General features: G+C 44.5%; 3 protein-coding genes across 5 annotated transcripts; 1 reads left to right on the top strand and 2 right to left on the bottom strand.

Moving 5' to 3' along the window:
* On the bottom strand, window positions 131-1868 carry LOC8082585 (cysteine protease 1). Its single transcript, XM_002447255.2, has 3 exons — window positions 1382-1868; window positions 881-1260; window positions 131-773 (listed from the first exon to the last, which is right to left on the bottom strand). The coding sequence occupies exons 1-3, from the start codon at window positions 1866-1868 to the stop codon at window positions 225-227; spliced, it is 1416 nt and encodes a 471-aa protein (XP_002447300.1). The 3' UTR covers window positions 131-224.
* On the top strand, window positions 2473-6311 carry LOC8070302 (OTU domain-containing protein 3). Of its 3 annotated transcripts, none has more exons than XM_021462730.1 (11): window positions 2473-2685; window positions 2783-2889; window positions 3132-3207; window positions 3342-3491; window positions 3699-3763; window positions 3839-3923; window positions 4051-4197; window positions 4309-4426; window positions 5261-5370; window positions 5485-5585; window positions 5837-6311. In XM_021462730.1, exons 1-11 carry the CDS (start codon window positions 2620-2622, stop codon window positions 5961-5963), a joined length of 1152 nt encoding a protein of 383 aa, XP_021318405.1. In that variant the 5' UTR covers window positions 2473-2619; the 3' UTR covers window positions 5964-6311. The 3 variants fall into 3 exon arrangements, with proteins under 3 accessions (XP_021318405.1, XP_002448738.1, XP_021318406.1); XM_002448693.2 differs by having other exon boundaries at window positions 5258-5370; XM_021462731.1 differs by having other exon boundaries at window positions 2545-2685; window positions 3125-3207; window positions 5258-5370.
* On the bottom strand, window positions 6653-13244 carry LOC8082584. The gene is made up of 13 exons (XM_002447254.2): window positions 13089-13244; window positions 12463-12858; window positions 12008-12085; window positions 11023-11180; window positions 9729-9792; window positions 9542-9618; window positions 9055-9310; window positions 8359-8499; window positions 8156-8262; window positions 8029-8082; window positions 7876-7959; window positions 7407-7570; window positions 6653-7227 (listed from the first exon to the last, which is right to left on the bottom strand). Exons 2-13 carry the CDS (start codon window positions 12800-12802, stop codon window positions 7083-7085), a joined length of 1668 nt encoding a protein of 555 aa, XP_002447299.1. The 5' UTR covers window positions 12803-12858; window positions 13089-13244; the 3' UTR covers window positions 6653-7082.

Genomic DNA, 13299 nt, shown 5'->3' with positions numbered 1-13299 from the left:
GAACATGTAATTAGGAGTACGAGTATACAGTACTTCAAAATATCGTTATTAACCTGTAAAAAAATCGTTATTAAAAATAGAGGAGGAAGTAATAGCACTAAAAGCAGGCACACATGAAAATACAGCGTATTGTAACTTATACGAAGTAGTAGTGCTTAATAAGTAGTAGGAAAAAAACCTAGAGTATATTTATATTTACAAAAGTCGTGTAAGCATCGGCTAAACTAAATCGCGAAAACGGAATCAACTAGCTCCTCTGCGATGAGCGACCCGGCGTGGCGCGAGGCCGGGAACCGGATCATGGCCTCCACGGTGTCCGTGCTGCCCCTGCTCTTGGCGCAGGTGCGGGTCCGGGCGTCGCAGACGGGGTGATCGGCGGGGCAGCAGGTGGCGCGGTCCTTGCAGCAGGTGGCGCCTTCGGCGGGGCAGCAGCCCCAGACGAGGCACACGTTCCGGACGCCGTACGTGCAGCAGCAGGTGCTCCCCGCCGGGCACGCGCTGTAGCGGTCGCAGGTCACCGGCGTCGGCGGCGAGGGGGACGGGTCCGGGTTCGCCCCACTCTTCACGGGGTAGGACGCCTCCATGGCGATGCCGCACTTGCCGGCGCGCGCGCCCACGTTGCGCTCCATCCGGATGTAGCCGCCCTCGCCCCAGTCGGCGCCCCACGAGTTGCGCACCAGCCAGTAGTCCCGCCCGCCGTCCGCCTCCGTGCCGTACCCCACCGCCACCACGCCGTGGTCGAGCGATGTGCCGCACCTGCCGGTGAACACGCCCTGCCATGGCCATGGTTGTTGCACGTCGGACGTTGGTCAGTGTTTATTTGGAAGAAAAAGAAAGACGAGACGTTGACCTATCAAAGGCACAGTAGTAGTTGACTTACCGATTGGTAGAGCTGGAACTCGCGGCCGCCGGCTTCGATGGCGACGGCAACGGGCTGGTGCGCGACGGCCTTCTGCAGCGACTTCTCGTCGTTGCGGGGCACGCCCTCGAAGCCGTCGATGGACACGACGTGGCGGCTCCGCTTGGCGACGTCGCACTTGCCGTCGCGGGCGGTGTAGGGGTAGTCCTTGTCAGTGTCGATGCCGCCGTTGCCGACGATGAAGGCGAACGCGTCGTCCATCATGCCGCCGTCGCACCCTCCGTTCTGACCGTTCTTGGAGCAGTCCACCAGCTCCTGCTCCGACAGCGTCACCAGCTCGCCGGTCACGATCTGGTTGATCCCTTCCACCGCGCCCACCGCCGAGAACGCCCAGCAGCTACCTGCTCACCATGCAAACGCATAGCTCCGAGCTGTAAGCAATGCAATGCAGAGATCGAGAAGAAAAAGGAAACGTACTGCTAAGCTAAGCTACTATATATGGTGATGTGATGTGATCTTTACCGCATTGGCCTTGGTTCTTGACGGGAGCGACGGCGCCCTTCTGCCTCCAGTCCACGAACTCCGGCAGCGCTTCGACGCCGTCGTGGCGGTACCTCTCCCCGGTGGCGGCGGTGGCGGTGCCGTTGCGCGCGCCGGCGCTGAGGTACGCGGCGCGGAACTCGGCGTTGGTGAGGTCGGCGAAGCGGTTGATCCCGAGGCGGTACCCGCGCGCGCCGGCGCGGGCGTTGTGCGCGTCAACGAACCGGAGGTTGTCCCAGAACGCGCGGAACCGCCGGTCGTGCTCGCCGAGCGCGTTCGACGCCGCCTTCCCGTGCCGCGCCATCCACTGCTCGTACATCGCCCGCACCTGGGCCTCCGTCCGTGCCATGCCGCCGCCCACCGCGTCGCTGCCGGGCGCCGCGGAGGCCGCCGTCGCCGACGTGAAGCAGAGGAGGAGGAGGATGGACAGGGCCAGCGCGACGATGCCGCGGCCGACGACGCCCGCCATGGCCGCGTGTCGCCGGGGACTTGCGACGCCGAGGGTCGTGTCGAGTTGCCTACTTGGGTTCTGTATACGTGCGTTTTGTTGTGCGAACGACTTGCGTTGCGTTGCTTTGGATTGGACGTGCCGGGAAGGCCGGTGCCCGGCGGGTTTTATTGGTCAGGCCGTGAAGTTGTGGTCAAACACGTGACAGTAGATGGAATATGACACGCCGCTGGGTGTACAGAAGTTGGCACGTTCTGGTTCTATAGGTTCGTGCTGTGAGCCTGTAATACGATGTAGTCGTACTCCAACTCCAATATGGTGTGGTACACGATCATGATATCCGTCTCAAAGGCATTTGAGTTTGAATGTGGTCTTCTTTTGAGTTTTGGCAGTAGTTTGATTTGATGTGGTTTCGATATTGGACGGTCAAGACGAACTTTAGAAAGGTCAGGAAACCTAAAAAAAAACAGTCCAAAACGCGACTGTCACGTCGGAGGAGCACGGGTGCGGACTGCACCAACTCACAACTCTGAACGCGACCACGAGTCGGCTCGCACGGCCCAGGGAAACGTGATGGGCTAAGAACCGGGCCCGTTCAGCCCATCGATGTAATGGAGCCGTACTCTTTCAAGCCCAGCCTGATCTCTCCCTAGTCCCTACCCACCCGTCCGATCTCTCCCAGGCTCCGGCGGAGCTCCGTAACCGTGCTCCCACCTCGCCGGCGGCCGCCGCCCGTGCAATTCGTGAGGGAACCCCACGAGAAGGCAGCACGATGGTTCAGAAGAAGAAGAAAGCGGCGGCAGCGACCAAACTTCGCAAGCCGCCGAAGCGCGATGCGGTAGCGAGCGTACTCCATCGCCGTAACCTCCACGCTTGGATCCTATCCGGGGGCAGGAGTGTCTGACTTCCTTTTCTCGGTCTCGGTTCCCTCTCAGGAAAAGAAGCTCGGGAAGAAGGGTGACATGGCGCAGTTCAGGGCGCAGCTGGACTCCCTTGGGCTGAAGATAGTCGAGGTCACGGCAGATGGAAACTGCTTCTTCAGGTTTAGTAGGACTGGCTTCTTTTGGACTCTACTGTATATGTCCTTATCGTCACAAGAAGAAGAAACTAACCGATTTTCTACAAAATACCTTTTGTTGAAAGCAAATGGCAGGAGCTCTGTCTTTCAATTAACCACGAGAGAAGTGTTAAAACGCTTTAAGAGATTTTGAACAAAATGCTAGTGCACCTTTTGAGTTATGCGTCCTTTTTTCGAGTTATATGACTACTCATTGTAGTATGCAGGGCAATGGGTGACCAGCTTGAGGGCAATGAGGAAGAGCACATGAAATACCGAGCTATGGTTGTGGAATACATCGTGGTATGTGGGATAACCTTTTGTAATTAGGGAACTGTAATTGTACTCATGATGAATTGAACATCCTAAATTACTGGTGATACATACAGGCATTGCCACATTGGAGTACCTATGTTTTCTAATCCTTGTGCCTGCAGAAACACCGCGAGGAGTTTGAGCCATTTATCGAGGATGAAGTTCCATTTGAAGAATACTGTGACTCTATGCTGAAGGATGGAACTTGGGCGGGACACATGGAGCTGCAAGCCGCTTCTCTGCTGACAAGAAGAAACATATGCATTCACATGGTGAGTTAGTGATGCAACCTAGATGTTTTGTTTATTTGATTTATATCATATGTACTAGCACACTTCATGCAGTTGAGAACACCATGTCCCATATGGATTATGTTACTAATATCACTGAGGATGCTCTGCAGTCCTGGTTATCATTGACTGCATATTGCAAGTATTAATTAGCAGTTGTGCGTTTCTGATCTACTATTTGATTTTCAGCTTAATTCACCCCGGTGGTACATAAACAACTTTTCTGGCCGTGAAGCTACTAACATGGTTCACTTGTAAGTTAAAGTATCCTTTAACTCTTTGTACAGGTTGAATGATGGTAACATAAATCTAATTTCATGCCTATGCAGGTCTTATCATCATGGTGAGCACTACAACAGCGTCAGGCTGAGAGAAGATCCATGTCAAGGTCCTGCAATGCCAGTTGTCATCAAGGTTTTTTGTTGTATGATTTGTAAATGGTTCAGTTCTGTTTGTGCCCTGGAAGAGCTCTGAAAAATAGTCTTGAGGGAACATTGACAGTACTGCCACTTACTTTGGCCTATTTCTTATTGAGTTACAGACTGATGTCAATATATCTAATACAAACAATAGCGCTCAAGCAAAAGCAAAGGAGGTGAAGAAATCTTACAGATCAACCTATGACCACACATCAGTTAAATTGGTCATGGCTGGAACTGGATGTTCTGACGTTACCATAGCTGAGCATGTATGAACTATATGATCGATCACAATTTTTGCAGCTCAGCTGTGTATTTACTTTACATTCCTTGTTAGTAGCCATTTTTCTTCTAGTGTGAAATTTGCTATTATCATACAGGTTCTGGGAGAAATGGACGGTGATGTTGATGCTGCCATTGAGTATATGATAGCAGAGCGACTTGCAGTCAGTACTAATGATGCGGAGGTAGACCCTTATATGGACCATGCATGTAATGGTAAGTATCACAAACTATCTTAACTCCTGAGGAACTATAAATGTAGTTGTCGTATGATCTTGTTTCAGTAAGTTTTTTTTTTTCTCAAAATACGGATGTTGGGGCAAGAAAATTCCTTGGCTGAACAGAGTGTAGTGAGACCTATCTGTGGTATGTTTGATTCAAGGGGCATATTTGCACCACTGACATACATTCAGCAGTTGTTACAATACCAAGTTCACTGACATAATATGTAGTCATAGCGAACAATTTACTTCTTTGCTTTCTATCTTGGGTATGCCTCACTCATCCATGAATTAGTCAAAAGGGTATAGTTGGTAGGTAGTTCAGTTTCTATATACAAGCTGTTCTGGTTGCATGCATATTAATTAACAGATTTCACCATTTTTCGGTCATCATGAAGATTATCATCGAGAAGAAGCTTGAACAGATATTTGGTAGGACTGGTTTTGTTGCTGGGCTACTTCTGCTGCGCTCAATGAATGTCTATAATGGCCAAAGGGGTTTAATATCTGAGACAGTAGCCCCATGGACAATAGATTTCTGATCATATGGAATTTCTGTCAATCTCAGAGAAAATGTTTCTAAGTATACTTCTTTTAGTTGCTATTAGACTGATTTCGGGAGTATGTCTAGATGTTTAGGGAAGCTAGGGTATTGACTATTGGGTTGGTTTCTGTTTGATTTTCTCATCCTTGTTAATTAAGGTTGAGCTCTCTAAATTGATCACAACTTGAATTTGTTTTGTATACATCTTTTGTTGAAAATGATTGGAACACCTTTTTTTGCATATTTTTTCCTGTATGGTCAAAGTCTATTATTTCATGATAGGAGATGAACAAGAGGAGAACAACATGATTGAGCACAAGGATGAAGCAAGTTGTTCCAGCAAAGATGAAGCTGTCGAGAAACCAAAAAAATCAGATGCTGCGCATTCTAAGAAGGTAACTGTCATGTAGATCATTATCTGATCATGCCAATATTGATATGTCTTGTGGCTTTGTTATCCTGAAACTGAAAGGAACAAATGGGAAATGTCTATTCTTGTTGTCATACAGGAGAAGTCAAAAACCAAGGATTGTTGCTCCTGTGGATCTGCAAGGAAGCACAAGGCATCTTGTAGTCTAGCCACAGCATCATCATCAAGAGAACCTCCAAGGTATAACCCTTCAGTGTTTACGTAGTCTTTTATCATATGTTATGCCATACCTAAGATTCTTTTTCCCCATCACAGAGTTTTTTACTGATAAGCAATATTTTCTCTAAAAATAGAAAAATAATATCAAACATATATTACATATACACTGTTTGTTACTTCCATTGTTTTATTGGTTGCACCTTGGTTTTTATTAGTTGGTTACACATAGACGTGAAATGAAATGCTTTAAATGTGGTCGATAAACTCATCAGGGTCAAAGGTGGGCAAGGGAAAGGCCAGAAAGGAAAGAAGCAAAAGAAAAAAGAACAAGCGGAAGCAGCACCTGCCAAAGCCAAGGAGTCTGCAGTTGCGCCAGACCTAGGAGCTCTTTGCATCTGAACACTAGCAGCAGATACGCCAAGCCTGCTTTACATCCAGCTGTGATTTCTCATGCTTAGCTGAAGCCAACACTATCTGCTGAGTGCTGACTGAGTGACCGACATGTAATTCATCCTAACCATACGACAGGAGGGGCGATGATGTTGGTAAACTAGCAGGTTTTGATATGGTATAGAATCACAGATGTGTCATCGATGCCATACTTATTACTAGACAAATCTTCAGGATTGTGTGCTGCTTAGTTGGTTATCAGCTAAATCTACTAATTATTTAGCAGTACTTTTCTCTCACAACAAATCAGCGAACAATACTTTCGGCCTATCAGCAAGTGAAGCTGAATTCTATGAATCCCGTGTAAAGGAATGTCGGTTCCGAAAAGCGGAAGCTGCTGAGCCTGTCGACTGGCCTCTGTATCTGGTGACGCCTTGGCCTCCACTGCACCCATCTTGGTGCCCTCGCCTGACATGGTGACCGACGAGACGCTCGCAAAGTCGCACCAAATGCCCAAATTTCCGATGCACGCGTGATTCTCAAAACCGCAACAGCGTTTGGACGACTATGAGTGCATAGTGCGTGCCTTGCCTTCATAAGGCCAGGCAACCAACAGGCACAGCCCACCTATGGGATTGTGAAGTCCTGATATGAGATGAAAATAGTATTTCGCTTTATGGGCTTAAATGTACACATAATGACCAAATTGCAAATATACATTAATATATAGTAATATACATACAAGTATCTTTTTTTTTATCAAAATTATTGGGCCATGCCCCTGTACTGCGTCCGCACCTGGCATTGTGTGCCGCTTGTGTCAGACTCACTATATTCTGTGGTACATCTTAAACACCAAAAGCTAATGCCTGCTCTCATGGGATACAAATCGATGAAACAAATTATCCAATAAACAAACTTAGTGCAAGTCAAGTATCTCAGTCCATTTGGTCTCTATTTCTGAAGTGCTTCTGTAAAAATAGGCATCACATTACATATCCTATAAACAATCGACTGTGAGGAAATCCTTTTGACGCAACTGTACCAGTCAGAATAATTTGCAAATCCTTTCCAGCTGAAAGTAACTGTACTTCGGCAACAGTCAGGCGTTGCAGGCAACAATGCACTTCAAGAGTTGAAGATATTTCCAGGTAAGACAGATCTATCATTCCTCCCATGAGTAGCTCGTCTGCGCAATGGAGGTGCGTAAACAGTTACAGGGAGGACCCATTCACCCTTCTCCCTTTTCTCAACAAGGAGTGGGTGCTCGTACCTGGAAAAGAAAGCCAGAATTATGCACTCAAAAGTCAAAACTATCAGCAGCAAACAAGAAATATGTTCACACATTCCAAGCACCAGATGATGCACACTCCTATCAAAATATTCATGCAAAACAATACTAGCAAACGACAAGACACTGGGGCACACAAAATAGTTAACACTGTGGCATACCTAGCTGGGTCTGTTCCTTCCGGAGTTGTGAAGAACTCAAACCGAAGAGACCACTGTACAGTGACCTTTGAGGTAGAAAATGACATAGGGCCATCAATGGGAATGGAAAATAGAAAGCTTGTCTGGTGAAGATCCGCAACAACCTCATGATGTTCACTGTGTAGCTGCACATGAAGTCGAAAAAGAAGAGAAGGGTGAACCTTTATAACCAACTAATGAAGTTAATGGTAAAAAGGTTGAAAGACGGTTGTTTCATAGAAGCAAGAGCGTGACATCTGATATTGCTGGAATGTCAACAATGGTAAAGAAATTCCAAGCTAAATAATTATTCAAGCCAAAAAGGTGATTGCCCTGATGTGAGAAATATGTTATCTTCACAACACTAAGGGATGGTTTGTGTAGGAAAGGATTCCGAATCATTAGGGTTTAGTTCAAACTTAAACTAAATCATAAGTACATGAAAAGATACCTTTGTTATTGTCGGTGAGCCTCTTCTTGAAGGATGTAATGCACGAGGATTAATTGTTTCTGATGTTTCCAGGGTTATAGATACCTGTGAATCACCAACCGACTATAAATCTGAAATTCCATTTCACACAAATTTACAGGCTTAACCTTTTACCTCAAGGCACCTCCGTTTTCCAGTTCCATGAAAGAAGGTAAGTGCTCCACCAATCTGCAACAGAAGAACTGAGATAACCAATTCTAACAAAACACACCAAGAACTGCAATAAAACAAATTTGAGTACCATATCACCAAAGTAATAAGTTGAGTCAGAATTCTTTGGTGAAAACCGAAGCAAAACTTGGTCATCAATTCTTATATTATAAGATCTTCCTGTTGTAAAGCCTTCAGCTGCAAGTAAAGAAGAAACAGAAAAGGAGGTTAATGATAAAAATGAAGTAGACTGGTGAAATATAACACATATAGAACAGGAACATGATTGCTTACATCCAGCTGGATCCACATTTTTTGGTGTAAGGGGGAGTCCAACATCATCTTTTGAGTGATCAGAATCTGGAGAGACCCTTTGCCCATTCAAAGGATGGTCCGGTAGCAAAAGATTTAGTTTCCCTTGAGGTGCCACTAAACCTGTTTGTGGCATTTATTTAGTTAAACACCCTCCATGTAACTGAATATAATATTTAAACATATGCGTAAGAGTTGTGCCCTCTCTCCCATTTCTGAGAAAGAACCATGTACAGGTCATATTGTCACATGTTAGAAGTAACACTAATACATCTGCTTCCAGATTTGCAGTAAAGGATGATGCACCGCTAACATGGCATTTTTTTTCTGTCATGAAAAAACATGTTCAAGTTTGCGAAAGGAGAACTCAACAAAAAGCTGGGATAAAACTTCACAGGTTTGCATATACTAATAGAAACATTAATCACAACAGAAGCTGAGATGAAAAATTTTGCAGGTTTGCATACTAATAGGAAAGGGATAACTGGTAACACTAATGCATTCAAAAAGCAAGGCATAAGGAGAAAAACTTCCACATCATTAATCTTCAGGAAGGCAAAACACAGAGGGACGGAAATATCAAGTTCACAATACTCCCTCCCTTCCATTATGAGTTGAATACCAAAATTCTAAAGCATCTCAAATCTAAGTATCCAACTGTAAGCTTCAGTTCTTTACCTCCATCGTGATAATCTGAAATCTCTGACACTGAAAATCGAGGAATTGGACTGTATGATGGGAAATTAGGTCGTTCTACTTGATTGTAAAATGGCTCACTCGTGGAGAGCCGTGATGACAGAGACTGCATTGACAACGAGCTCCTCAGGGAGAATTCAGGATTTGCTTTGGAAGGATTGTATGAGGAAACAGATGAAACTTCATCTTTTGAACTATCATATCCTTCTTCTAGATCAGCATTTTCATTTGCTTTGTTCTGCAATAGAGTAAGAGCAATCAAATACAGAAAAGTGTATTTTTGAGTCATATGATTTAGTTATTTACTGCCATCTAAATGCAAGCTGCCTTTTAATGAAAAACTGCTCCAGTCCATATGAACATTTCGTCAAAGTGCTGAACAAATAACATTTCACCAAACCATGCAGCAAAATGTGTATGGCAATATAGTGATGAAATCTGAGATCCTTCATAGGAAAATATAACTAACCCATTCTGAATCTTCATCTTTTTCCTTCCAAAATATGCCAGGTTGATCCACCGAGAATGGCAGATTCCCTAAAACATCTGATTAAGTAAATGTAGTTAATAGCCAAATAGCTTAATTGATAATATTCATTTTAAAACCCCACAAAGCATTAACATGATAATACTTGACATGCAAGCACCTGACTAACCTTCTTCGTTTAGTAGTCTGTTGCTTTTCTGGGAAACACGTATCTGTAATGGGACTCGAGCTTCCTGCAGAACAAAAGTGAATTTGGTCAGATACTCTGAAAAATGGTACTTAGATTTATTACATAAACTTAGAGAGACAGATAACACATTCAGTATAATATTGAATGATGCTAGAAACAAGGACTGAGGTGGAATCAAGTGGCTTCCAACACAGTGATTAAGCTGTGATGGTAATTTATGAACAAGTTCATAAGATTAAGGTCAGCATAAGAACCACATGGAGGCGTGTATCGCTTATTATATCTTACTGTTGATTGATGGTAAAGACTGAAGGTGTCAGCACACCATACTTGTTGGGCTTGTATAAAATTGCATATTTTGTGGGAATATGAGGTCTATCCATGCAAACTCCCATCACCTCCCCTATTCCCCTTCTTGAAGGTATGCTCGTGATGCTTATGAAGGGAGCCATAGCCCCACAAGCTTATAAAGTGTCTTTGTCATAGATCCCAAAGACCCGAGAATATAAAAAACGAGACCTATTGTTGTTAGTTTGAATGCATCTCATTGTATATAAAAAATAGCAGGCAATCAAAGAGATATGTGCTAATCCAACAGTCTTGTATCATACTTAATTAGTTTATTAGGCTGCAATTGGTTGCCTGCATGAGGCTCAACCAGGCCCACCAGATGCAACCTTCACATGATTGGTTTTCTGGTCTATGGTTTCAGCCAGGCTGCTTCCATGCAAACGCCTCCCCTCGGCCTGGCTCGCTCCGTGTGGGAAAAAATGTGTTTCTGGCGATGCAGGCTTGCTTTGAGCAGGCAAGCGCGCAGGGCCAGGTGCACAGTGAGAAAAAACGAATTGGCCGATGGCTGGGCACGGTCAAGCAAACAGGCTCTGCATATGGCCTGGCAGTTTGGGTGTGGGCAACCAAACAAAAGGCCACTGCATGTGCCAGGTCTGGCCAGAGCGGGACTGCATGCGCAGTGAGAGCCAGGCTGGGAGAAGGGAACCAAATACCCCCTTACTCTATCTCACATTTTGTGTTGTATGTTGTTTCTTATTTTTCTATCCATGATAAAATTTCAAGTCCTCAATAATGTTGAACGAGTGGTCTTGACAAGCCCTTCTATGCAAGTTACAAGCTCAAATAATCTATAGAAGAGTAATACAATTTGCTAAATGCCAGACATCGTGTCAGCAATCCATATTTTTTGCATACATCATGCATATTTCAAAAGCACCATTTCCATCAGAATTGAAAGCAGAAAAACAAGCTCCCCACTCACCAGTTGAATTGCACTATTCACAAGACCTTTATATTGGTCTCCATTACCCAGTATAACTGGCCTTCCAAATAATGTGGTCCTAACATAATAAAAATAGCGGATACTGATGCCCCTATAAGATGGCGGCAAAATCTTTGGGAGCTCCACACGTGCAATGTCTGCAAATGATGGTTTTAGCAGATTTAAAATTATTTACAAAGCATGGGTGATGAAGTCCACACACTGCTCAGATAGTATGTAAGAACTATTTACATCAGATACACATAGCAGTAAAATGCCAACTGAAGAAATAACAACATATTTTAAGGCCTAAAAACAAGGAGATATGTAAAGATAGATAGGCCAATGCTTCAGGTCTTTATTATTAACTATAACTATACTGGCAATTCAGCACGCAAGCCCTTTGGAACACAGGAATTCCACAATAATTATATAGGAATTTCACAGGAATCAGTTCACCTTAATAGGAAAAACATTGGAAACAGGAATTTTTCCTACATTCCAAAGGGAACCTAAAATGAAAAGAGAAGACAACCATACACTGTCCACTTAAGATAGACAGCAACAGTTCGATAAACATGCATGTGCCAAACACCTCTCCGCGGTACAGCCACATCTCAGTGACTGACATTGCACATTTGGTCCCATTTGTAATGCAGGATTTTTTTTCCCGATTCCTGCATTTTTTTTGCAGTGAAAAAGAACTGATTCCTGTGAAAATCCTGTATGATTCCTGAAATTCCTGCGTTCCAAAGGGGCCCTTACCCCCACACATACAGGAAAGAACAGCATTTGGCTTCACAAATAGAAATGACAGCTATCTAAATAATTAGCAGAAACTAGTAGTAAAGTATAAAGTAATTTATTAGGGAAGCAGGATCTCAGAAAGCATGCCAGCATATGTTTCAAACGATATAGAATATAACATTATTGGACTTAAAGTGCACTATTGAACAGAAGGGACAATAAACAAGGTATTCCTTACACGTTTTTGTTCGCCCTGCACCAATTATTACTTTAGAGACCAGTGATGGTGCCGAACAATCCAGAAACATATGTTCACCTGGTTTGAATCACAGTACATAGGAGGAATGTGAGAAAACTAAAAAAAGGATATAATCAATTAGTTCCATGTACCAATAAACAGACGTGGGCAACTTAAGGGATGAAAGGACAAATACCAACCATGAAATACAAAGAGTAAGATAAAAATTCAGTCTTCCAAACATGCACTGAATAAAAAACAAGCATAAATGATGAGTTGATGACTAAACAACATTTAGGCTACCAGGACTAGCACATGCAGATTAAACATGTGAAAATATAATCAACATATGAAGTACTTATGGCGGGTGAGAAAAGGCATATATATATATATAGAAGTAAAGATTGCTAGGAAAATAATTCATCTACACAATGACATGATAATCAGAGTGTCACCTCGCCTTTGTTTAGACCCTGGTAAGGGCTTTGGAACAGAGAACCATTGACTATCCAGCTTCTCAATCCCCTTAAGTTCAAAGGAGAGCACATCTAACAACAGCGAGGGGGTATCCTCGCCCGATACTGTCTGCCCAGCATCATCCTTCAAACTAGCTGGGCTACAGATTTCAATAGTCACAGTGACTGAATCGCCAGGTCTGTAGGCCTCCTTATCTGTCTGGAGTTTCAACGTTGGGGATAACTGCTGTTTGGCTGATGAATCAACCTTCCGGTCCTCAAACCATCCAACACTTCTTAAGAAGGAAAGCCCTTGCGGAATTGGAAGTTTCAGTGACATCGTATCAGAGTATCAGACCCGTTGCTCTTACTCATCAAATTTCCACCACTGCATTCCTGCATCACAAAGAGAATAATCCAGGAAAGCCATCAACGACCCAGTGAAGGACATGAATGTACACATGTACACCCAACCCAATATTTTTTGCAAAAAAAAAACGAGAAATGGTTTGCAGGCATAATACACTTGAAATTGGATGAGATTCAGATCAGATCCGAATACAAATAGCTTGGGTTTGGTTGCTCGGTTCCAAACAGCGTTACCGGAAGAGAAGGGGTGCGCGTACCAGGTGGCTGCTCGTCGCCGGCGAAGATCTCGAAGATGAAAGACCTCGCCACCTGGCGTAGGGAGACGGCAGCGTCGGCCGCCCAGTCGTCGCCACCGGAGACAGGAAACACCGAAACAGAGCGCAGGCGAGGGGGCACGAGTACTCGCTACAGGCGCGCGTCTCAGCCTGGAAGAAGAAGGCCCATTAAAGGCCCAATTACCACGTGGCG

The sequence above is a fragment of the Sorghum bicolor genome, chromosome 6 (assembly GCF_000003195.3).
Source record: "Sorghum bicolor cultivar BTx623 chromosome 6, Sorghum_bicolor_NCBIv3, whole genome shotgun sequence".
Lineage (NCBI taxonomy): Eukaryota > Viridiplantae > Streptophyta > Magnoliopsida > Poales > Poaceae > Sorghum > Sorghum bicolor.
The sequence above is the reverse complement of the archived record's forward strand: the minus strand, read 5'-3'. Positions and strand labels throughout refer to the sequence as shown.

Coding starts and splice junctions, on each gene's coding strand:
- LOC8082585 (XM_002447255.2), bottom strand. CDS start 1,868: ATGGCGGGCGTCGTCGGCCGCGGCATCGTCGCGCTGGCCCTGTCCATC. Junction 1,261..1,381: donor CAAGAACCAAGGCCAATGCG/GTAAAGATCACA, acceptor CATGGTGAGCAG/GTAGCTGCTGGGCGTTCTCG. Junction 774..880: donor AGTTCCAGCTCTACCAATCG/GTAAGTCAACTA, acceptor TGGCCATGGCAG/GGCGTGTTCACCGGCAGGTG.
- LOC8070302 (XM_002448693.2), top strand. CDS start 2,620: ATGGTTCAGAAGAAGAAGAAAGCGGCGGCAGCGACCAAACTTCGCAAG. Junction 2,686..2,782: donor AGCCGCCGAAGCGCGATGCG/GTAGCGAGCGTA, acceptor GTTCCCTCTCAG/GAAAAGAAGCTCGGGAAGAA. Junction 3,924..4,050: donor CAATGCCAGTTGTCATCAAG/GTTTTTTGTTGT, acceptor ATTGAGTTACAG/ACTGATGTCAATATATCTAA.
- LOC8082584 (XM_002447254.2), bottom strand. CDS start 12,802: ATGTCACTGAAACTTCCAATTCCGCAAGGGCTTTCCTTCTTAAGAAGT. Junction 9,311..9,541: donor AAGATGAAGATTCAGAATGG/GTTAGTTATATT, acceptor ACTCTATTGCAG/AACAAAGCAAATGAAAATGC. Junction 8,083..8,155: donor CTTATTACTTTGGTGATATG/GTACTCAAATTT, acceptor CTTCTGTTGCAG/ATTGGTGGAGCACTTACCTT.